At 40.0% G+C, this 25146-nt stretch overlaps 1 protein-coding gene across 2 annotated transcripts in view; it reads left to right on the forward strand.

The window, feature by feature from the left end:
- The window catches only part of LOC146470511 (organic cation transporter protein-like), a 26717-nt gene extending 6053 nt beyond the window's left edge, over positions 1-20664 (forward strand). Inside the window, exons 2-10 of one of the 2 annotated variants that reach the window (XM_085122022.1) lie at positions 8342-8656; positions 11998-12226; positions 14620-14818; positions 15949-16161; positions 16736-16870; positions 17228-17322; positions 18296-18407; positions 18710-18782; positions 18882-20664. In XM_085122022.1, coding sequence (XP_084978148.1) covers positions 8369-8656; positions 11998-12226; positions 14620-14818; positions 15949-16161; positions 16736-16870; positions 17228-17322; positions 18296-18407; positions 18710-18782; positions 18882-19112 — 1575 coding nt within the window. In that variant the 5' untranslated portion in view covers positions 8342-8368 and the 3' untranslated portion in view covers positions 19113-20664. The remainder of the gene's footprint in view (positions 1-8341; positions 8657-11997; positions 12227-14619; positions 14819-15948; positions 16162-16735; positions 16871-17227; positions 17323-18295; positions 18408-18709; positions 18783-18881) is intronic. The other variant, XM_085122024.1, reaches the window with a different exon arrangement.
- Positions 20665-25146: the final 4482 nt, after the last annotated feature.

Below are 25146 nucleotides of genomic sequence, written 5' to 3' on the forward strand. Positions count from 1 at the left end.
CTCAGAGCGCGCGCCGAATTCAAAGCCAAATCGTTGAGCGGTTAGAAGACGTTTGAGACTGAGAGTGGGCTAGGTTAACAAACCAGGGAGGGGGGGGGGGAAGGGAGAAATATTTTGATTTTATAAATATTTGCTAATGACCATTGTAATCTATTTACTTACTGATATGAAATTCAATAGGAAACGCTAAAAAAAAATAAAAAATAAATATCTTAAGAAAAGTTAACAAAAACGTCAATTTCTGTAGCCACCTTCTGGAAAATCAGCTCAGATAGCACTAGGGTATAGGCTCAAATTTCCCAAAAAGGATTGATATTCTGCTTTGCATCATAAATCACTTAAGAATGGTCTGTAGCAATCAAAAGAACAAGAAACGGTGCTTTCAAGAGTTGTATTTTTGGGCTAGAAATCATGTCCTTAATGAGTGCCATAGAACAAAGGCTAACAGGTCTCTTAGATACAACATATCCTGAAATGACAGGCTAAGTTCAGGCTTCAAGGCCCTCTGTTAACATCAGTTACATTGCTTGACAAAAAAATGCGATTTAGACAAGCAGGGCTATAACATATGCACCATATTTTCATTTGTTCAAGCTCATTGGACTCATTTGACTTATACCATTGAGCTTTAGCACAAGGGTATAGGCTCGAATTTCCCAGAAAGGATTGATATTCTGCTTTGCATCATAACTCACTTCAAAATGATCTGTAGCAATCAAAAGAACAAGAAACGGTGCTTTCAAGAGTTGTATTTTTGGGCTAGAAATCATGTCCTTAATGAGTGCCATAGAACAAAGGCACAGGTCTCTTAGATACAACATATCCTGAAATGACAGGCTAAGTTCAGACTTCAAGGCCCTCTGTTAACATCAGTTACATTGCTTGACAAAAAATATGTGATTTAGACAAGCAGGGCTATAACATATGCACCATATTTTCATTTGTTCAAGCTCATTGGACTCATTTGACTTATACCATTAAGCTTAACACAAGGGTATAGGCTCGAATTTCCCAGGAAGGATTGATATTCTGCTTTGCATCATAAATCACTTCAGAATGATCTGTAGCAATCAAAAGAACAAGAAACGGTGCTTTCAAGAGTTGTATTTTTGGGCTAGAAATCATGTCCTTAATGAGTGCCATTGAGAACAAAGGCTAACATGTCTCTTAGATACAACATATCCTGAAATGACAAGCTAAGTTCAGGCTTCAAGGCCCTCTGTTAACATCAGTTACATTGCTTGACAAAAAAAATGTGATTTAGACAAGCAGGGCTATAATGCACCATATTTTCATTTGTTCAAGCTCATTGGACTCATTTGACTTATACCATTGAGCTTTAGCACAAGGGTATAGGCTCGAATTTCCCAGAAAGGATTGATATTCTGCTTTGCATCATAAATCACTTCAGAATGATCTGTAGCAATCAAAAGAACAAGAAACGGTGCTTTCAAGAGTTGTATTTTTGGGCTAGAAATCATGTCCTTAATGAGTGCCATAGAACAGAGGCTAACAGGTCCCTTAGATACAACATATCCTGAAATGACAGGCTAAGTTCAGGCTTCAAGGCCCTCTGTTAACATCAGTTACATTGCTTGACAAAAAAAATGTGATTTAGACAAGCAGGGCTATAACATATGCACCATATTTTCATTTGTTCAAGCTCATTGGACTCATTTGACTTATACCATTGAGCTTTCTGAGCTGATTTTCAAAAAGGTGGCTACAGAAATTGAGCATATTTTGAGACTTTCTAAGCTGAAGGAATATGCTAGTCATTCACAATACACCAGTTACGGTTCATCACAAGAAAGTAAGGTCAGGAAATGCTATGAAAGAGAAAAGAGGGGCTTTTCTTTGGAATTAGACGTGACATTGACACCTGAGAGAAATGAGACATGACCTGTGTTCCGACTAAGCAAGTGTGACACTTGGTAATTATTAACGGCGCCAACGCATCTTAAATCTCAACCAAAACCCGGTCTTTAAGCGCTCAAGACTAGCCTTCCACAAAAGAATCGGCCTAATCGGGGCAAGACAGCGTTTTAAATTGATTTTCCATGTTAATTATAAATTCAAGACGTAATGAGAATCACGCCGAACGAACATCTGGAAATTATTTATGACATTGAGTCCGGAAATCCGACCAAAATCTCACTTCTCGACTAATCGATGACTAGCCTAACAACGCTACAGTTATAACGGCGAAAAATAATAGAATAGCTTTTCAAACTCACGCTTCTTGAAGAGAAAATCCTTGCCCATTCTTGCTAGTGTTTTCCATATCAGCTTAGATCCCGGATGTTGAAATCAACATTTGAAAAGGGAAGGGTTAGCGCCCTTTTCCACCACAAAAATATACTAAGCCTTTGGCTGGGTAAACAATTCGCGAAAATTTTTTCAAAATTTCACGAAAAGAACTCATCCCTAAGACCTACTTTTTAAAGCCAAAGACTGTCACCTCCTCAAGCAAAGCCCACAATATACAAGCCTTTAATAGTCCAAGCCCGACTAACTGAAAATTACCCGTTTAGCTTAAACGAGGACTACTGGTAGCAAGCATATTAGACGAAGCAGGAACTGCACTCGTAGGACCTTTCCCTCACTAGACTTAATGATGTCCTTAGGAAAACTTTGCTTCAGGAAGCCAAACGAAACACTAGGTCTAATGACTTAGTTCTGAGCTCAGAGCGCGCGCCGAATTCAAAGCCAAATCGTTGAGCGGTTAGAAGACGTTTGAGACTGAGAGTGGGGCTAGGTTAACAAACCAGGGAGGGGGGGGAAGGGAGAAATATTTTGATTTTATAAATATTTGCTAATGGCCATTGTTATCTATTTACTTACTGATATGAAATTCAATAGGAAACGCTAAAAAAAAAAATAAAAAATAAATAAATATCTTAAGAAAAGTTAACAAAAACGTCAATTTCTGTAGCCACCTCCTGGAAAATCAGCTCAGATAGCACAAGGGTATAGGCTCGAATTTCCCAGAAAGGATTGATATTCTGCTTTGCATCATAACTCACTTCAGAATGATCTGTAGCAATCAAAAAAACAAGAAACGGTGCTTTCAAGAGTTGTATTTTTGGGCTAGAAATCATGTCCTTAATGAGTGCCATAGAACAAAGGCACAGGTCTCTTAGATACAACATATCCTGAAATGACAGGCTAAGGCCCTCTGTTAACATCAGTTACATTGCTTGACAAAAAAAATGTGATTTAGACAAGCAGGGCTATAACATATGCACCATATTTCATTTGTTCAAGCTCATTTGACTTATACCATTGAGCTTTAGCACAAGGGTATAGGCTCGAATTTCCCAGGTATAGGCTCGAATTTCCCAGAAAGGATTGATATTCTGCGTTGCATCATAAATCACTTCAGAATGATCTGTAGCAATCAAAAGAACAAGAAACGGTGCTTTCAAGAGTTGTATTTTTGGGCTAGAAATCATGTCCTTAATGAGTGCCATAGAACAAAGGCACAGGTCTCTTAGATACAACATATCCTGAAATGACAGGCTAAGTTCAGGCTTCAAGGCCCTCTGTTAACATCAGTTACATTGCTTGACAAAAAAAATGTGATTTAGACAAGCAGGGCTATAACATATGCACCATATTTTCATTTGTTCAAGCTCATTGGACTCATTTGACTTATACCATTGAGCTTTCTGAGCTGATTTTCAAAAAGGTGGCTACAGAAATTGAGCATATTTTGAGACTTTCTAAGCTGAAGGAATATGCTAGTCATTCACAATACACCAGTTACGGTTCATCACAAGAAAGTAAGGTCAGGAAATGCTATGAAAGAGAAAAGAGGGGCTTTTCTTTGGAATTAGACGTGACATTGACACCTGAGAGAAATGAGACATGACCTATGATCCGACTAAGCAAGTGTGACACTTGGTAATTATTAACGGCGCCAACGCATCTTAAATCTCAACCAAAACCCGGTCTTTAAGCGCTCAAGACTAGCCTTTCACAAAAGAATCGGCTTAATCGGGGCAAGACAGCGTTTTAAATTGATTTTTCATGTTAATTATAAATTCAAGACGTAATGAGAATCACGCCGAACGAACATCTGGAAATTTTTTATGACATTGAGTCCGGAAATCCGACCAAAATCGCACTTCTCGACTAATCGATGACTAGCCTAACAACGCTACAGTTATAACGGCGAAAAATAATAGAATAGCTTTTCAAACTCACGCTTCTTGAAGAGAAAATCCTTGCCCATTCTTGCTAGTGTTTTCCATATCAGCTTAGATCCCGGATGTTGAAATCAACATTTGAAAAGGGAAGGGTTAGCGCCCTTTTCCACCACAAAAATATACTAAGCCTTTGGCTGGGTAAACAATTCGCGAAAATTTTTTCAAAATTTCACGAAAAGAACTCATCCCTAAGACCTACTTTTTAAAGCCAAAGACTGTCACCTCCTCAAGCAAAGCCCACAATATACAAGCCTTTAATAGTCCAAGCCCGACTAACTGAAAATTACCCGTTTAGCTTAAACGAGGACTACTGGTAGCAAGCATATTAGACGAGGCAGGAACTGCACTCGTAAGACTTTTCCCTCACTAGACTTAATGATGTCCTTAGGAAAACTTTGCTTCAGGAAGCCAAACGAAACGCTAGGTCTAATGACTTAGTTCTGAGCTCAGAGCGCGCGCCGAATTCAAAGCCAAATCGTTGAGCGGTTAGAAGACGTTTGAGACTGAGAGTGGGGCTAGGTTAACAAACGAGGGGGGGGGGAAGGGAGAAATATTTTTATTTTATAAATATTTGCTTATGACCATTGTAATCTATTTACTTACTGATGTGAAATTCAATAGGAAACGCTAAAAAAAAAATAAATAAATATCTTAAGAAAAGTTAACAAAAACGTCAATTTCTGTAGCCACCTTCTGGAAAATCAGCTCAGATATAGATTTTGAAGAAGCCTACCATCTCTATTCGTCTTTTAGTCAATTTTTTTTCCCAGATAAACAAGCCTTCAGAGATAAACTACTTGATGAAATACACGGTTTGCCTGTTTATGTCATTACTCAACCTATTACGTGCAAGATCTTTGTCGCTCTGAAGAATAGTAGCGATATGGAGAAGTATCTAGTCAATTTTACCAACTCTATGATTGATGAGAAGAATGATTGCTAAATACATTTAGTTGGTACCTTTTGTATGTCTAAAGATTGTACCCCCCTCACTTTTCGTACAAGGTAAAAAATTACACCCCAAAAAGAGCTCGTGTAAAAAAAATTACCCCCCCCCCCCCCCTAGGACGTAATAAACGATCGGTCCCTTATCACACTGATATCCACACATTACATGTAATAACTCCCTTTTCTCTATGAAATGAGCGGTGTCCCCTGTAAATTTTCTTTTGGTGCTGGATTTTTTTCTTATTAAATGCTATTTAAGATTTGGAGGATTTGCGCGATTGACACTGAACAAAGCCATGTGCTTACGCATGTTTTGTATTTTGATCTCAAAGGTCATTTTGACCTCTTGTTGTTTCTGTTTTAAGCGACTGCCGTTCTTAAGCCGTTTGTGGCATTTAGTTTAGGCTTGGTATGGCTCATTTCAGTGCGTCTGGTGACAGTATAGGCTCTCTTTTTATCGTTGAAAGGATAGGATTTGAATCGTGTAATAACTATACATTATCTTGAACCTTTGTCAGATTGCCGGACCCGGCTATTTGCTTTTGTTGCAAGATATTGTGCTTCTTATCACGGTTATTTGTCTCTTGATCCTTTCTGGCAATAATGGGGTTGACAGGCCTGCGCGACTCTCATGTGCGTGTTAACCTAAATAAAAGTTTTGCCCTCACGGGTATGTCTTTCAGAGAACACCCTTTTCTCTATGCAAAGAGCGGTGCTCCCTGTAAATTTTCTTTTAGCGCTGGATTTTCTTCTTATTTAATGCCATCTCTGATTTGGAGGATTTGCGCGATAGACACTGAACAAAGCCATGTGTTTAACTGTCGCATGCCTTGTAATCGATCTCAAAGGTCATTTTGACCTCTTGTTGTTTCTGTTTAGCGACTGTCGTTCTTATGTCGTTTGTGGCATTTAGTTTAGGCTTGGTATGGCTCGTTTCAGTGCGTCTGGTGACAGTATAGCCTCTCTTTCTTTAGCATTGTAGCTTCTTTGAAAGCTATGCAATGCGTTAAATTGAGGGCTAAAGGCCGCTTAAGTTACGGCTGTGTGATTAGTTATCGCTCTGCTAAGCTCTGTAACTGTGAGGTTTGTGTTGCGGGAGCTTAGTATTTTCCTCCTGCGTTTTGATTACGTGCTCTGGCCAGGGGTTCCTTCGAGTCCTTCGGCCGTTAGTAAATTCTGCAGCATTTAAGGCAATGGTCAGGCAAGACCACGGTTTCGATCCTAACCTTGTGGATCTCTTCAGTTGCCGATTCTTTAGAAATGATAGTGAAATGACAGAGTTGAGTTCTCGGTATCATTTCAACAAACGCGCTCTCTAGTCAAATTATATTTATAAACCCATGCTTCGGATCGAAAACCCTGCAATTCAACTGGCTCTTTGGTTTTAGCCAATCTGGTGGCTGCGATCTCGATCCATGGTAGGGCTAAGCTTGATGCTGTGTTTTCTATGATCAATCAATCAATCAACTTTATTTACCCTCGAATTTACAGTGTAGCACTGAAGTACTAATATGATGGCTAAAACGTTACGTTTAAACCGTTACTAAAACGATAAGTGTTTCCGCAGAACTGTGCATATCTTTTGCAGCATATAGCTCACTATGGAGACTGAAAGAAAAATAAGTGTAAATAGAGACACTGAGCCCTGAATATCATGGTTTCCGAAAAAATGTCCTTTCAAGAGACTCGTATAATATTCCGGATTTTGCGGTATACATAATCCAGATGTTTCAATTAAGGGTGCATGTAGTGCCTTCAGTGAGTCAATGTCACCTCAAACAGCCCTTGTCACGGAGGACTACATTCACCCGGATGATCATACTAGCTATGTGATGTGACTTCTGGGTTCAATCAAATTACAGTACCATGTACAAACATTTAATCAGTACAAACACTCTTTGCCTTTGCTATTCTATTCATATTGGTACCGGATACCATTGGATTGTTAATTTGATAAAATAAATTAGTTAGTATTGCGTTCTTGCGGTTTGTTTTCTAAGGATTCTGGGTAGAGTTTGGTCCAAGACCCTTGAGGCCAACTGTTGCATCAAACATGTTGTATTCGTTTGGCCAGCTCGTTCAACACTGTACGCCATCGGCTAACAATGTTGGATTCAACAGTGTTCGATGATGTTGCAATTGTTTGACCGGGCCTTTAATCAACATATCAAAAGGCCCAAAGGATCCGTGCACGGGAACACCTCCAAATTCAACCCTCCTTAGAACTCTCAACATGCTTATACCGTGACAATGAAAAAGTTGGAAGGCACAAAAATAGAGTAACGTAGTTTCCTCTGAGGTGAAGTGAGATGATATCGTCACGTGGCTTGTTTATTACGTCACGTTTCCTGAACAGCCGTTAGTTTGGATCCGCCATCTTGATCTCCGGATTTCTCCAAAACAGGAGAAAAGGGCTTCAAAACTACAGAATACGTTCAGATATGACTTAGAAGCTAGTAACGAATCGCAAATATTATGTGAAAATGCAACAAAAGGTCAAGAAAACACATGGTGCCTTTCAGCTCACTTATCTCCCAACCTTTACCCCTGTACCTATTGAAATGATATTGCAGTAGTTCCAATAGTCAAGGAAAAAGGCTGAGAAATATTGAAAACGTCTTACCTTCCCATCACCCCCAGCTGAATTGAGCTGCCCCAATTGTTTTTAACCGCGTGCAATTAGGCCATGTGTCTCTGAACAGGCCGGTCTGGCAAAGCAAAATAAACAAAGACACAAACCAACAGATAAAAAATGAGTAAGGAGTGTGAATGACGTCGCAGCCTAGATAAATATTATTAGGCTTCCATGTTTATTTTGTTACGAACTGTCAATCTTCAGAGACGTACGGTTTATTTTGTTTTTGCCTGGAAGATAAAGATTACGTTCGGCCTCGTGTGATTCCAAAAGGCTGTCAGTACGTTTGTTATTCTCCTGTCTGGAAGTTTTGCTTCAGGCGCTCATAATTTGTTTATGTCAAAGCGTGTCCCAGAGATAAGGCAACTCGGCAATAGCTAATCCCTTGTCTGCCTTGTCAGTCTAACATTTCGAACTTTAATTAATCTCGCTCATGTCTTAATGTGTTTGTGAATCTGACACAGATGTGAAAGGATATGAGGTGGTAAACATCCTAAAATAGTTTATTTAAGGCTTCTTTCTGGTAGAAAACTTTGGTTTGTTTCAGGGAGGATCATCTCACACGCGGCATATCATGGCTCTTACAGTCGATGATGTAATGGAGAAGATCGGCAGTTTTCATCGATACCAATATCGGTTACTGTTCATCTTTGGTTTTATGAAGATCTTTGGCGATGGTTTCCAGGTAATGATTCCAACATTCCTCAGCATTGAGCCGCCATGGCGATGCAAAGACAACAGTTCTGCGTGTATCATGACGGGAACCTTTAAACCAGGTGATAAATTTTACAACTTTCGCTGCTCAATTCCACGGGATCAGTGGGAGTTTGACACCAGTGACCTCAACTCAGTTGTGAACGAAGTAAGTTGAAGCAGTTTTACTTTATTTTGGTCTATCCATTTTATTTTATTTTGTTTTATTTTAAGGCCTATTTACACTAAGAACTTTGGTTAATAGACCCTTATCACTAGGCAGCAATGTTGAGTAGAATAAAAAGCTTTGTTCTTGCACGCCTAGCCTCGCACTGAATTCGCGTCTGCCTGAGGCTTGCCTTGCGAAAAAACAAAGCTTTTATTCGCGCGAGACTCATCACCATTTTGTTATTTAGGGGTCACGTGAGATTGCGCAACTTGCAAGCTCAGTTCAATTCGTTCTTGCTCAGTGAAGGGACCATGCAGAAGTCTTTTTTTTTTAGCTGTCCGAAAATTCTGAAAATTTCTAAGGTAAGGAGCATCACCTCGAACGTTGAGTTAGACGTGGTTTAAACTGGTGAAATCTCCAACGGACCACAAGTAACGGAAAAAAAATTTTGCCGGGGGATCCTGTTGGTAACTACTTTGAGCGACACAGGCTCGGAAACGATTTTGAGGGTCTTTTATTCAGCTTGGCACTTCTGGACACGACAACTCACTGGCATGGGAAAATGAAAGCCTCATTTCGATTGTTCAAGTGTACGATCCGGAGGAGAAGTGCGGCCCGTCAGTTAGAAACAATTGTTAGCAAAATAGTGCGATGAAAAATTGAAGGAGAAGCTGAATCCCGCGTAAACTCCACCTAAAAAAAAACTGTGACAAATTGGTAGGAAGGAAAGTAAACCCAGAGATTTGTTTCCTTTGTCTTTGGCTTTTGAATTATTAATGAGTTTGAGAATATTAAGGTCAAATCCTTTCACTGACTCAGATGTATCAACGATATGAAACATGATTTAGCCAAACAAAGCTCTGTGAGCTCTAGGGCGCAAATTCAAGAAGTTTGTTGACAAAATTGCAAGTACGTTCGCATAATTTGTCATGCGTGATGTATTCCTTGGCCCACCAATTTTTCTGAACGTGCCTTGTTTCGCGTTTCGTATTAAATGAAAATGCTCCGCGCGTAGAACACATGAAAGTTCAGGATTTTTCCGGCGGAGGAATCAAACACGAGAATTGTCATCACAGGACTGAGTGTGACACGATAGCGATCGCGTCACCGATTACATCAGATTAAGTCAAATTGGAAAATTAAGTCTAATTTTGGTCACCCAAATCAAAGCTATTCAGCGGTACTTTCTTTTTGGGCTATTTTAATGTTTATTATGCGTAGTTCGAACTTGTAAGTCTCTGGATGAAAACCTAAGGCGTGGACATTAAAATAAAAGCTAAAGAGCAGCAGTTTTCTCAAACGTGGACTTCGGCATTTCTTAAAGATGACAGTTTAAAAGTTAAAACGGGTTAATGGATCCTATTCACCTAAACATCGAGCACCTCTGCTGTCCTATCATTCCAAGCGTTCACTAAGTCAGAAACTGTCTCTCTTTTCCCCTCCTCCTCAGCGTCCACCTGCGATCGATCGTTCGATTTGACATGATCATTTTTGCTTGCGGTGAGGTCTACATTCGAATCTTTGGAATTCTTTGAATTTTCTGAGCATTCTGCAGCATCTTGCGAAGGTCCCGAAGAAAGCTGCAAAACCTCATTATACTCTTCTGTTTCGATTTCGCATTCGCGTTTTCCATGCCCTCCATCTACATCATCTTCGCGTTCTGCTCGTGCGACAAGCCTCCCAAAGGTTCATGATTTCTTGCACAACTGTCACCGAATGCACCATGTTCAAGCTACCTCCTCTTGCTCTGAATCATCGATGCATTCCGTATCGCGTGCCAACTCTCGTACCTCTGCGCTGATATACTCTCAGGCAGTAATTAGTAATTAAACTATACGGGGCTAAATACAAATTTGAGGAAGGTGAGTTTTTCTACCCTCCCTGTACCCTCCGCATGAAGCTTGGTAAGCAGCCACTCTCAGAATCCGCGCTCTCGCCACTCGCGTCCGAATGAAACTTCAGCACCCGGCATGACCTTTCTTTGTAGCCTTCTCGCCAATTCTTACGCGGCAACTGAAAGCTATGGAAGGGTCGCGGAAGGCTACAGGCGAAACAGTGGCGGTAAAAATTTGTCGCGCTGCGTTGTGCTGCTCTTTCCTTTCTCCTTTGTGCCTCTTCGCTCTCGCAAGACTTGTTCTCTTATACTATATCCACGTGCTTTAATCCTTACGTTTTCGCTTTCTTCGCCACTCGACATGCTATCATTGCCATCACCAGGAGCCCATGACTGCCATCAACTTTTTGTTCTAACCGACCCCAGAACGCTCTTCGGCTACGCTAAGGGAAACCGTTCACGAACGCTTCACGTTTTGATTTGAAAGAGTAGTGACTCACAGAATACATCGGGGAGAGAAAGGGGGAGATAAGGAAGCGAAAAATGTGAGGGAGTTCGGAGCCCTCCCTTCCCCTCCCCTTCCCCGATTACTTAACTCGGACCATCGCAACCCCCCCCCCCCCCCAAAAAAAAAAAAATCAACAGAATTTGATAACGCGACCGAAAACTTAACTTGTGCCACCCGAGTACAAAAAAAAGAGACCGAGAATTTAACTCGTGGCCCGAAGTGTGATCTCTCGGCCCATCGCGACCCCAAAAATAAAAAATAAAAACGAATTTGATAACGCGACCGAAAATTTAACTCGTGCCGCCTTACGACCAGAGTAATTAGCGGACCCAGCTGGAGAACTACCAAGTCCGAATCGCTCAAGTGAGCAAACTTTTCGGTTTTGTTGTAGGTACCCAACGTTCGCGTTATAATAAGTAGGAACAGAATCCAGCATCTTTCATTTTTTTGACTGATTGTCTTATCCAACAACTGTAAACCATACCAATAATCTTCAGCAAACTCTTGCAATCGGCGTGGTCATATATATGGAAAATCATGATAATTAAAGTAGGTGACGGTGGTCAACTAGAAAGCCTTTGCTACTTTGACCACCACACACATTTTATAATTTGTACTGTATTTATTTTTTATCTTGTAATGATCTGTTGTAATAATGTTGCGTAAATAGTGGAAATAAATGAACCTTGAACCTTGAACCAAAATTCAAACAATTGTTAAATTGAAATAAAATTCGTAGCTTTATATTGTCAATCAACTAGGGAAATTTGTAGGGGAACTCTGAAATCTCGCTTGCGATGCTCAAAAACCGACGTGTAGATTTCAAAACTCCGTTCAAATTTCAAAAATACAGGTAAACATAGTTCATGTTTTGATAAACACAGTGCAACCAAAGTATTATTGTTACCATTGTTATGTGGAATTATTATTTTACGGAAATCTTACTTTTCTTGGTTTCAGCATTAACATATTTTACACAATAATTTATTTTTCTTGCAGTTCGACTTGGTGTGCAATGTATCAGCACTGACCGCACTGAACAAAGCTATTATGTTCGTGGGCTATCTGATTGGTGTGCTTATTGGAGGTGTTTTGTCTGACAAGTTCGGACGCAAGCCAATTGTGTACTTCCTTTCAGTCGTGTGTAACATCATAGCACTGGGTGCGTCTTTTGTCCAGGTCTACTGGCTTTACGTGACTCTCAGGTGTCTAGTGGGTATTTGCGTCGGTAAGTCGTTGATTGATGTTCAAAAATTGCGGCTCATGATAATTGGTGGGTGATGGATGATAGATGATTTATGGGGGCGTGCAGGTGATCGATGATGGGTAAAGGAAGGGAACTCCGGAGTACTTGCAAGACCCGTTCATGCCATTCAGCATTGATTGTGAATTTGGAGACAATGAAAAACAAATTTGCTCTGCCTAAGTCCCGCAGGAGTTTTTTAAAACGCAGCTTTTCCTACAAATAAATAGTGTTATGTTATGTTATGTTATGTTATGTTATGTTATGTTATGTTATGTTATGTTATGTTATGTTATGTTATGTTATGTTATGTTATGTTATGTTATGTTATGTTATGTTATGTTATGTTATGTTCATGGATTGGTGATGGGTGATCGAATTGGTGATGGGTGGTGGATGATGGGTAATTGATGATGGATGATGGGTGATTGGTGATTGGTGATGGGCGATGGATTATTGGTGATGGGCGATGGATGATTGGTGATTGATCATGGGTGATTGATGATTGGTGATTGGTCAGGGATGATTGGTGATTGGTCATGGGTGATGAATGAATGGTTATTGGGGATGGGTAATAGGTGATGGATGATTGAGATTGGTGATGGTAATGGGTGATAGATAGATCAAGAAATAGGTTAAGAATTTACAGGATTTACAGGATAGGTTAAGAAATTACGAACTATTCGGACGATTTATTGATGCTGATAGTGAAAATAACTTCAGTTTTTCCTTAAGAGCATTTGGAAGATTGTTCCAAACGTTTGCACCCGTAAATACAAAACTATTTTTAAAGTAGTTCTACTTTTAGGGAGCTCAAAGTTCATCCTAGAAGAACGTAATCCTTAATCGCGTAGTGAACTAGTTCGAGTAAACATCTCAGACAAATATGACGGTGTCAGGCTATTGATTATTTTAAACATCATTATGGTCTTTTGATATTGCCTCTGTTAGGCTACATTCAACGAGCCTAATTGATCAAGAACATCGTTTGATCGTGTTAAATATGAGGCACAAGTAAGAATCCGTGCCACACGGTTTTGAAGTTTTTGAAGACTTTTAATTTGGGTCTCACCTACTGAGTCCTAAACAATACAACAATTTTTGGTTTTCACGTGACGTCACCAAATTCTAGAATTCAAAACTGGGAGGCCTACAAAATTTTTACCTTCATTCAAGGAAAGATTACCTAAAAATATGTCTGTTCACAATTTCTTAGCTCGATGTCGTGCTTCCTTTTGAAAATAGAACAGTTCCAATTTCCGAGTTTCCATCGTGCGTGACATAAGGAGGACGGCTGTGACAGAGCTTTTCCGTATCTTAAAAATGACTCTTCGGGTGATTTTCAGCATTCTAAACAACTTAAGTTTGAGAAGAAATATTAATCTAAACATTCGAAAATTCACAAGGGCAAACAAACCTCTTTTCTGGCAAAAGTCAACTTCAGATGTTTTTTCGTATTTCCGGCCGCCATGTTTGTGCCCCTCAGAGGGACACAAACATGGCGTCTCCATACTAAGCTCTATAAATGTATGTGGAACATTTTGTCAAATAACTCGAGTACGGAATGCCGCACAGACCTGACACTTGGACGGATGCCTTATTTATTTATCCTCTACCATGTCAATTTCTTGACTTCCTTCATGGAATGGTTTCGATTTTTTTTTTCAATGGCGTGACAGTGAAAACCGAGAATAGGTAAAGTAGGGTAAATTAATGACCTATAAATATCAATCAAGCTAAGCCTGCTTAAGACAGGTCTAACCTCTTTTAGAATACCTACGTTGCTTGGTGATGGGTAATGGATGATTGGTGATTGGTGATGGATGATGGGTAATAGGTGATGGGTGATAAGTGATTGGTGATTGGTGATCCGTGAAGGGTGATCGGTGGTGGGTGATGGGTGGTGATGAATGTTGATTGATGGGTAATGGGTGATGGGTAATGGGAGATGGATGATGGATGAAGGATTGCTACTGACGGGTGCTGGATTGTGGATGACGTGTGAAGCGTGATGGATGATGGGTGATAGATGATGTATGATGGCCGATGGATAAGGATTGATAGATTACGAGCGGTCGAGTGAGCAGCGTTGGAGATCAAAACATCGGACGGAAACACGTTTCAGTAAAGAAACCGCTTAAGTTAAGTGACAAATGGTGATGAAAGAGAGCTGATTGGTGATGGCTGGGATTTATTGGTTGGATTATGGATAGAGGTAGACAATGGGAGATGACGAGGCATAAAAGGACATAAGAGAAAATGGGTCCAAAATGATAATCGATTAACTGGATTATAGTACAAGTGGTCAATATGAGACGACAAGTAATATTCATAACGCTCAAAATATCTTTTGTAACCCTTGATTCTTTGTCTAATAGGTAGCTCATCACTGTCCATGTACGTTTTACTCATGGAGTATGTAGGCAAACGTCATCGTCACGTCGTGGGGACAACCTTGTGGTATTTCTGGGTTATCTCGCTAATGCTGCTGGCATTGTTTGCTTATCTGATAAGGGACTGGCGCACACTTTCTATCGCAGGATCAGTCCCTGGCTTGTTGCAGATATTTTTTTGGTGGTAAGCAATCCATCAGCATTCGTGATTATCTTCATGTTTCACGCAGACGTTCAATTGTATTTGTCTGGGTTATTTTCGTTTGTCTCGACGCTTTCAAAAAAGTTTGCAAGAGCAAAACTGCATACTCCCTCTGGCAAACAAATAATACATATAACTGTTGAAATGTGTTTCAGAACCGCAGGATCGTTCAAAGACGATCAAGCTGCTAATCGAGCTGCTCACAATCGCAACTAAAGATCAGCTTTTCCAGTTTAACGGTAATTTGTACAAGCAAATAGACGGCGTTGCTATGGGCTCACCATTAGGACCACTGATGGCTAACACCTTTATGTGCTCCATTGAGGAGAAACTTGCACAAGGAAACAAGCTTCCCAATTTCTACAGAAGATACGTCGACGATACCTTCGCTCTAGTACCCGACTTTGCCGCTGCTACTGATTTCCTTTCAGTTCTGAATGATACACACCCAGCAATCCAGTTTACAATGGAAACAGCAGTCGACAATAGCTTACCCTTCGTAGGCATGGTAATCAACAAGACCGATAACCGCCTCAACACCTCTGTCTAAAGAAAAAAGACCAACAAAGGGCTTCTACTACATTATCAGAGCCATGTTAACAACAGATATAAACAATCGCTGATAAGAACTATGCTTGATGGCGCCAACCGCTTGTCATCCTCTCCGGACCTTTTCTCAAAAGAATGCCAGGATCTGAGAACAATGTTTCTAAAACTGAAATATCCTGAGAAACTTATTGACTCTATTTTCAAGAGTTTCCACGCTTCCCAAGACCAGAACCAAAACCAAATTGAGCCAGTCGACAGCCCCGTACGACTTGTACCCTTTTCTAAGCTGGCTATATTGGCTGGCCACTGTGGGGCATTTTCCCGAAACAAAAATGACAAATGCCTAACAAATACCCGGGGGATGGGGATGGTCTCGCTTGGAACTAATATAGCCACATTGCCATAAGCTCGGTAATGAGATGAGAAAGCTTTGATGTTCATTATGTTCTCGTTGTACAAGGGGCAAACAAAAAAATCTGAATCTCTGACTAGGATCAAACGAGAGGTCATTGAATTTTTTTTTCGCTACCTTCTAATTCGGTTAAACGTTCTTGTAATAACAGGTATATACCAGAGTCTCCTCGCTGGCTACGGGTGCATGACAAGCCAAAAGAAGCCTGGGAAGAGCTCCAAAAGGTAGCTGCTTTCAATCGAAAAGAAATGCCGGATGGAGAACTGGAACCAAAAAATGCCACGCCAGATAGAACTGGTGACTTCCGTGACCTCTTCAGTTCATTCAACATGACAAAAAGAACTCTGATATCTTGGTTTTCTTGGTAAGGGATCATTTTGCTACATCTAGTAAACTCTAAAATAGGAGATACATTAGCTTGACATTGACCGAGAACTTTGAAAAATTTAAGACGCGCCTATTCTCGATTCGCTTTGCCGGCTGCAAACCTTAGTGGTACACTGCAAACGCTCACAGTTATAACGACTTCTATCAATAGCGCTGCCAAGTGCAAACATCAAAATATCAATAAAAAGAAAAATATATTTCAAGAGCCAACGTATTTTCTAAGGAGTGCTGATGGGGAGGAATTATGCATATCTAACTGGAATTTGAAGATGTTGTTGTTGTTTTCGGGGGTTTTTTTTGTGAAAAGGTAAAAAATCTGTCGGTGTAAATACGAAAACAAGCCCCTTACCGGTAAGTTCAATCCAAATATGACGCAGGCTAGCGCTCTCACCTCCTCACCATTCCCGCTCCCTCATTGCATCAAGAGAAAGTACTTAGCGACCGGTTCATTGAAATTGTAGCACTCGAGGATTTCATCCATGGATTTATGGAATCAAAGTTAGGTTTTTAAACACAATAACGCACTTTAACTGTGTACGTTTCCGTTTTAGGATGGTCATATCATTGGTGTATTACGCTGTTTCATATAGCGCAGGAGCTTTTGGCGGCAATCGTTATTTGGTGTTCTTTTTGACCAGCCTCATAGAGATTCCCTCCAACTTCACTTGCATAATCCTTAACCGTAGGTATGTTAGTATACAAGTAAGACTACTCCCAAAACCTTTTACTAACAGCGAATAATCATTATATTATTTGAATCACAAAACTACGACTCAGAAAAACATCTTTATTGAATTCGTGAAGCCTCCTAAGGCTAGCTTTTTAATTTCCTAAAATACTAAAGTTAAATAAGTCTTTTCTAGAAAAAATTATTGCATTATTTACAGTCAAGAGAGGAGACGCTATCCTATCTTGCTAGAGTTTAATTTTCTGAAAAATTAACTAGGAAAATTTACCAGGAACACGCATTCCAATCGAGTCGCTGTTTTGACCATCATGCAATTAGAGATAGATAGCTAAATTGTGATTCGTAAATCTTTCAGGATTGGCAGGAAGAAAACTACTGTTCTTGGGGTGGTCGTGTCCTTCATTGCATCTGTCGTTGCCGTTGTCTTTCAACGAAATATTAAAAACACAGGTAACCTCTCTCAAGTTTAACTTCACCAAAACAATAGACGAATCTTTGCTGACGTCATTGTTTACATTTTTTCCTCGTTAGCATGCGACGTGACTCATAGAAGCCTTGGCCTAATATATAAATTAAATGCAATAGCTGAAAGAGCTGATAAAGTTGAGCAATTTGTGCAATTTTTAGCTCTTTGCAAGCAATATTGAAGGAAATATCAGCCATCAAAACTGCGAAATTGCTGGGTGGCAAAAAAGTTAATGAGCCATACATTCTCAGTAAAATTCTGAGTTTTTAAAAGAGAATTTCTCCGAAACCATTCGATGTATTGGGCTCAAATTTTCAGACAAAACTGAAGCGGTTATGCCCTTTCAATGTTCAGAGTTTTTATTTTATTAGCGTCAGCAGATAGTGATAGGTACATGTTAATGCGGCAAAAAGTGTAAACAAAGATTCGCCTATTCCATGGCTAAAAAGCCATACGTTTCTTCCACTACAACCTTCGAACTGGATCTTTGCGCGAGCATTACTGAGAAGACTTAATGGTGTCATAAATTTTTTACTTCTAACGTGTGTATTAATTACCCCCCGTGGATTTTGAAGAATGTGTTATTAACTGGCGAAAACGAAGTACCCGTGGCAGTTTGAGGCTCTGTGATGCTACAATCCTGGAAAAAAAGTCTCTGGAAAAAATATTAACTTTCAAGCGCGGCCGTTCTATTTCTCCTCATACGAAATGATACTTGTGCTATTTTGTGCAAGTTTCCCCTTCCCCCACCCCCTCCCCCAAATCAATGTGAGTTGTAGATTGCCTTCTGGACAAACGGCCCCGCCGGCACCAATTCAAGGATGAAACGTTATTTCAGGACAAAAGGCCCCGGGCGCCAATTCAAGTTTGAAACGTTATTTCAGGTTGTAATATAACGTTGACTTTCGGGTTATGTTAATCATATTAATCTCATGTTATGTTCATATTGCATTTCAGGATTTCTGGTGGCAAACATAATCATGGCACAGGGGTTCGCGAAATTCTTCATCAACATGGCATACAGTTCGATCTATGTTTACTCGTGTGAACTTTTTCCAACCGTCATCAGGTATTGCCAGATTTCTTTGAATAGGAATTTTTACAGACGCATATTAGGAAATCTATCCGGAGTCTCTTGGGGCCCTTATGCTATACTGAAAAGTTTTGTAGATTATATTCCTATCACTGATATCTATATGATATATCTCGTGCAACGTTCCATTTTTGGCCAAATTAGTAATTTTCCTCTAAGCCAGAGTTAGGACACAGTACATGGAAAAATGTTGACCCTGATACAAACTCTTAAAACATACAAGAAGACGAGGTCACTCTTAATTCTCCATTGATCTCTTAAATTTGCTCATTTTCCAGGAATATCGGGATGGGAACCTCATCTGCCGCCGCGCGCATTGGATCCATATCAGCACCTTATGTAGTTTGGCTGGTATCAACTTTGAATCATTTTACACTTTGGTTATCTGCACCATTTTAACGTGTTAGTGTCCACACCAAACCCTTTTTCTTTCTTTTAATTACTCATCAGGTTCGTTTCAATATTCTCTTGCCATACTCCATTGTGGCAGTGCTTGCGTTCCTCTGCTCTGCCTTGTGCTTTTTGCTGCCAGAGACTAAGGATGCAGCAACTCTTGAGAATATGGATTCCGTGAACACCAGCACTTCAGAAATGGTGGTGACGGAGCGAGTTCCGTTTGAACCAAGCAAGGAGAAAGAAGAATTGGGAGAATTGTTATTTAATCAGGAGTGTTCTACTTAAGAGATGATTTAGCGAAAGGAGATGGGGTTTTTGGCCTTTACTTATAATCAGTATTAACTAGTACTCGTGTGTACATAAGCTTATAGATGAATACACTCTTTCATCAAAAAGAAAATTCTCGCGGCCGGCAATTTCCTGAAATTTCTAAATATACTGTTGTGACGCTAATGTAAGGGTGTGTTTTCGACTTAAATTTTAGAGTACAGTTGTTATTTCCTTTCGATCGTTTTGATGGATATTTTCCAGATCGTTTGACGTTTTCCTGTTGTTCAAAGATTAGAGTTAACAGTTGTGCTGTGTACAGGTCTGCTTACTTCCTTTAACCTTGGCTTGGGCCTCCTCGAAGGTTGAAATCAAGGCAAAACACTCAAGGATTTATTAGCTGAGCCTGATTGGTTTCCCTTTCCATATATTTTCTTAGAACAGTTGTGTTGTTCTTTCCTGTTAGTGTATTTTGGCAAAACCAATTCTTATCTATGGTTGGGACCATCTGGCCTTGGTTGAATTACAGTCGCAAACGTGTTGACAGCACACTATAAAGTAAGGCGTGATTTGAGTGATACTTGTAGTAAAAATGTAGAGTAGATGTAGAATTGAGTAGAATAGTCTTAAATTACTTATAGAGTAGACGTAGAATGGAACTACATAGTTGTAGAACCGGTGTCTCTCTGCTGAGTCAAGCGAGTGTCTTACAATCCTGTCTTGGTTCTTACCCTCCTCTAGAAAAGCACTTCATCACTTAACCGGAAAGCGTCGGAACTTATCTCTGTGGCAAAACTACGGTGAAGGTAAATCACAGTGACCGTTTTAGCTTGCTAGGAGTTTTGAAGTGTTTTCGGGTGGGCAAAGCGCGATATACACCTAACGTTTGGCGTATTTCGGTTTTTTGAAACAATTGTAAAACTGTGATGTAGGCAGGTTTTGCCTTTCCTCTTAATGTTGGCTAAGGCCTACAGGATTGTTGAAACTAAGAACAATCACTCTATCAGCGTCGATTATTGGCCAGCTTTTCATCCATCTGCTGTAGCCAGTTGGACTCTTAAACCATGCTTCTGTTTTTTGGCGTTTCTTGGAGCTGATCTTGTGAAAGCTGGCTAAGAAAGGGCCTGACGCAAACATGTTCACAGCATAATGAAAAGTTGAACAAAGCTCGGCATCATATAATTGGTCATCGGTAATAGTTTTTGCGTAGCAAGGGTGAACAGATAGCTCGAGCTGTATTTGGAATTTTCTTCCAAGTAAATTAAAGAAGATGTGAAGGAATTCTTTCCATCAACGCTATCTTATAAGTCAAGTATTTCATGTCATCGTGATTGTGATTCAGCAAGGCAAGTTTTAACTTGTAGCAATGGAAATAAAGACTTGATTTTTGTAGCCAGTACAATCGATTGATTGTGAATTTGAGCCTGGCGTATCCAATCGATAACAATCAATAATCGGAAACGCAATCGGTAGAAGTTAATTAATCGATTGATATCAATTGGCTTGAGCCAGTGGATGACCAATCGATTTATCACATGCAATGTCGGTTATCGTGTATTATCGATTGCCAGAAGGTACCATGTGTCTGACCTCCAGTAAAAGAAGTTCCGGTTTACTTGCCTCGATTATAAGATGTTTGCTTACAGACGTTAATCGCATCGAGCAGTGTTTGCAGAGGGCAAAGCTAAGGCGGAAAGCATTGAGTTCTCCGTTTTCAACCCCGTGTCTATCGATAAAGGAGCCTGCGGGATCATACATTGGAGTCCGATCGCGAAAGTTAAAGAAACTGCATGGGGGTATCACGTTTCTCTACCTAAAATGTGAGCATTTGAGTTTTATTTTGATTAACTTTAATATTTATTTTACACGACGTTGGTGCCTTGATAGAGGCAGTAAAAGGGAAGGCTCTAATCTATATGTATGACGTCTCAAAACGAACTCATGCAGTTACTTTCCGTTTCATGAACGGTAACAATTTCATGTCATTTTACTGTTAGACGAACGTTCAGTCAAAACAAAAATGCATTTCAATTTTCTTCATATGTTCCGCCATAGACGTTGCTGACGCCCTAAATACAGACCGTATAAACGTAAAAAAAAATCGAAACCAATCGATGACTGAAACCCAATAACAATCCAAAAAAGGTCAGAAGGATTTTCGAAATCGATTCACCTATCGATTTCCATTAATAATCCCGTAATTGATATTGATTGCTATCTATTGAAATTGACTGCCATCTATCCTCGGTTTCATTCTTCGGATGTGCAGGGATTTGAAGAAACTCTCGGAAGAGCAGAGTCCCTGTGCCCAGTTGCATAAAGCATTTTAAGATAAGTAGGAGCCTGTTGCTGCAGTCGTTCCCTGCATTCCGAAGGATTTGCTCGACCTCTATGTTGGATCACTCGGTTGAAAGCAATTTATTGAAGATAGAGAACACAACAAGAGCGCTAGAAAATCCTTCGGAAGGGAGGGAATGACTGTAGAAAATTCTCACTTATCTTAAGATGCCCTGCTGCCTCAGATTGGCGATTAGCCAATCTAACACACAACAAGACGAAATATAAACTTTCATGGTGTTCGGATCTGTGAGACCCGAAACTGCCACTAATAATAATGGGATTTGGTCTACTCTTGGCTGTATGAAATGGTTACAATTTTTCGCTTTGATCTAGAATATCCATTTGGGCTTGTATACTTCTAAGAGGGAATATAAGCTATGGATAAAATGGCGAGAAGACGAATTGCGAAATGACTTGGAAGTCTGTCATCCGAGGTGGCCTGGAGAGAGGTTGTATCTCATGCAATAAATCGACTCCTTGCATCATCAGAAACCGGCGTACCTTAAGGGTGCCTGGAACTTTATCGACTGGCTTGCCTATTTCATGATCCTTGCTTCTGTAACAACGCTTCTCATAGCTTATCTCCACGACAATCAAATGGCCCTGTCAATTTACATAAACTTTCTGTCAACGACACTTGTGGTACTGTGGATTCGCCTGATGAAGTACGCACGCGCATTTACTACCTCGGGGCCCTTCGTAATCATGCTGGGTCACGTCATATATGACATTCTCAAATTTGGCTTTCTATTCTACATTCCATATGCGGCTTCGTTTTGGATGGTGTTTAGCCAACACGGAGTTGACGGATATTCTGCCATTACAGACCTTCTGTACAGCATGTTTAGAAAGACTGTTGTGGACGAATATAACTATGATGGACTGTCACAAGCCAAGCCTATTATGGCAAAGATGCTTTGCGGTACGTATATTGCTGCCTCGGGAGTCATTTGTCTCAATCTGTTCATCGCGTTGATGTCGGACACATTCCAAAGAGTCTACGACAACGTGAAAACAAACGCGGTGATGCAGCAAGCGAGCACGATCATCTCCTTGGAAAAAAGCCTGTCGGTTGCTAAGCGACGCGCATTCACAAACTTCATCTACACTAGATGCAACCCTGAGGAGTTATACTACGACGACGACTCAACCGAAGGCGAGGAGAGAGATCTACAAAGAATGACACATCAAATTAAGGAGCAAGTAGACCACATCTACATGCATATTAATGAACAGGACAATGAACTAAAAAAGAAGGAGAAGGGTAACGGCTCTTCTGGTGACGTGTACAAGGTGCGCGAAGAAGTTTGAGCAGCAGCAAAGAGCATTAACAGCGCAGTTCCATAATCAGATCGCTGAGGTAAAAGATATGCTGGATGATGTTCTTCATACTTTAGGAAAACGCAAAAAGAAGAAGCACTGAAGAGCGATGAATGTAGAACACACAACAGCTGAGCATTTTGATTCTCACATGAGACTTTGAAACGACCGTCTTTGAAGGAAGCGATCTAGGTTACAACTTTAAGGATGGTAAAATGGTCCTAAAAACTGTGTTATATAAACATTAACTCTTGGAGTGTTGCAACTAAAATCTTATCTGTTCTCCAGTGCATTAATAGCCGTGCCCCAATCTTATCAGAAATGGCTGGCTCCTGGTAAGGCTACCCCCTCAAAATCGAAATAAAACAAATAACTAAAAAGTGGAGAATTCAACTTCCTCTCTTTAAGGCGAAGTTTTTCAACTCCGCAAAAGTTACAATTACATTTCAGTATGCAAAATTAAATTTATAACAAAACTTTTGAGCGGTCTTAAACTCTGAAACTGTTGACAGGATCGTGATAGTTTGATAGCCAACCATACAATCTCGGTCGCCCATTTTTAGTCTTCTATTCAATTAAACAAAACAAAAGAAAACAAACAAGAACGAAACAAATAAACAAAAAAACTGTAGCAGGACACTTGGCATAAACGTTCAAAACGTTTTAAAAGTCATCAATTTCTGTACCGTTACGGAGTTTGCATGTCTTGAACATATACCTGGCGCCATTTGCATGAAACATTCTTGGTTCGTTACAAAGTTGTTAAAGTTATCTATTGAATGCTTTTTGGAAATTACAATTTTTTTCTTGCATTAAAATTTTCTATTACAGCTCTTGTTTAAAGATGGAATTATTTCACCACAGAGGCAGATCCATGCGATTATGTATGAAACATACCGACATCGACTTCCTCGAGACTTAAAAAATGCTTAATTTGGACATCATGATGTGTTTCTTGAGAGAAAGAAAAAAGTGTCGTTTAGTGTTTAACAGCCAATATGTAAAAAAGCAAGCGAGTGTGGACTGAAGATCTCAACAATACTTGCGTAAGTCAAACTAACCTGACCTGGCAGTTCCACTAGTATTAATAACCTTTTTAAAAATTTTTAAACGTTGAAGTGTCCCACTGACATCCAACTAAAAACTATTCAAATGAGGTGGAAGAAATGAAATATCATACATTTGCACTGCGGATGAAGAACTGAGATATGGAATATCATCGCAGTTAGGTACGCAACCTGAACAGTTGCGAAAAATTCAGGCTTTAACGGGATTCGAATCAAGCTCTACCCACCGAGATATCAAGCCAATAGCCCACTTTACAGGTGTGTGCTTAGTGACGTGTGTTCTGTCGTGAATTGTAATACCGTCGTGAATTGTAATACCTGTCGTGAATTGTAATAACAGTTGTCGGGAATTGTAATAACGTACCTATCGTGAATTGTAATAGCCTATTATAACAATTTCATCGGGCATTGCAGCGTATTTTGCGGGCTAAAATGGAGGATTCAGCGGACTTAAATATATTTTAGCCCGCCGCTCTGAGCCAATGAGAAACAAGAAAATAACGTAGCCAGCCAATCAGAACTGGAAACCATTCAACTGTTCGCGCCGTTTTCTTGCTTGTTTGACTGGAAGCGCTGCCATCTGCAAAAAATTGTTTTGAGCTACAAAATGGCTGAAAAACCTAACAAAGAAGCAAATTCCTGTCCTAGTCGTATCAGCTAGCTAGAGAAGAGGACTTACAGAAACTCGTCGGCGATGGTGGAAATAATGCTTGTAGTAGCTCCATGGCTGGCGGCGAGGTGAATGTAAACTGTTTGTCTTCGTCGAGCGAAACCCACTCAGTTTAGCACTTGCACAATTAATTTTGACACTTGTAAGTGACCATGTCTTCGCTGTTCACAAAATTCTGTTATTTTCCCTTTGAAAACTTAGGAGCAAATGTTATTTCGACAAATTTTGCGGTGTTCTGTCGAAGTTTAAAGCTTATGCGACGATGAATACTTTTGTACAATGAAATAACCGTAAAATAATCGCCGACGCGACGCTGGCAGCGTTCAAGATATCTCTTACTGCACTGTCTTTGGTTCCTTTTCTGAATGCCCTCTGAAATTATTATAATAGTGATAGAGGTGATGTTCTTGGGCGTAAATATGTTTTTGGCCCTTCTCAGAACTCATTTTAGCCCTCGCCTGCGACTCGGGCTAAAATGAGCCTGAGTCGGGCCAAAAACATATTTACGCCCGCGAACATGCATCAACTCTATTGTTATATTGTCGTAATTTGTAATAATCTGAGCTGTCGTTAATTGTAATACCACGTTGTCGTGATTTGTAATAAGTCTTAAGAACAAACAATTACAATGATGGTAAAATAATGAAGACAGGCC

The sequence above is a fragment of the Pavona decussata genome, unplaced genomic scaffold (assembly GCF_977016875.1).
Source record: "Pavona decussata unplaced genomic scaffold, jaPavDecu1.1 SCAFFOLD_114, whole genome shotgun sequence".
NCBI classification, from domain to species: domain Eukaryota; kingdom Metazoa; phylum Cnidaria; class Anthozoa; order Scleractinia; family Agariciidae; genus Pavona; species Pavona decussata.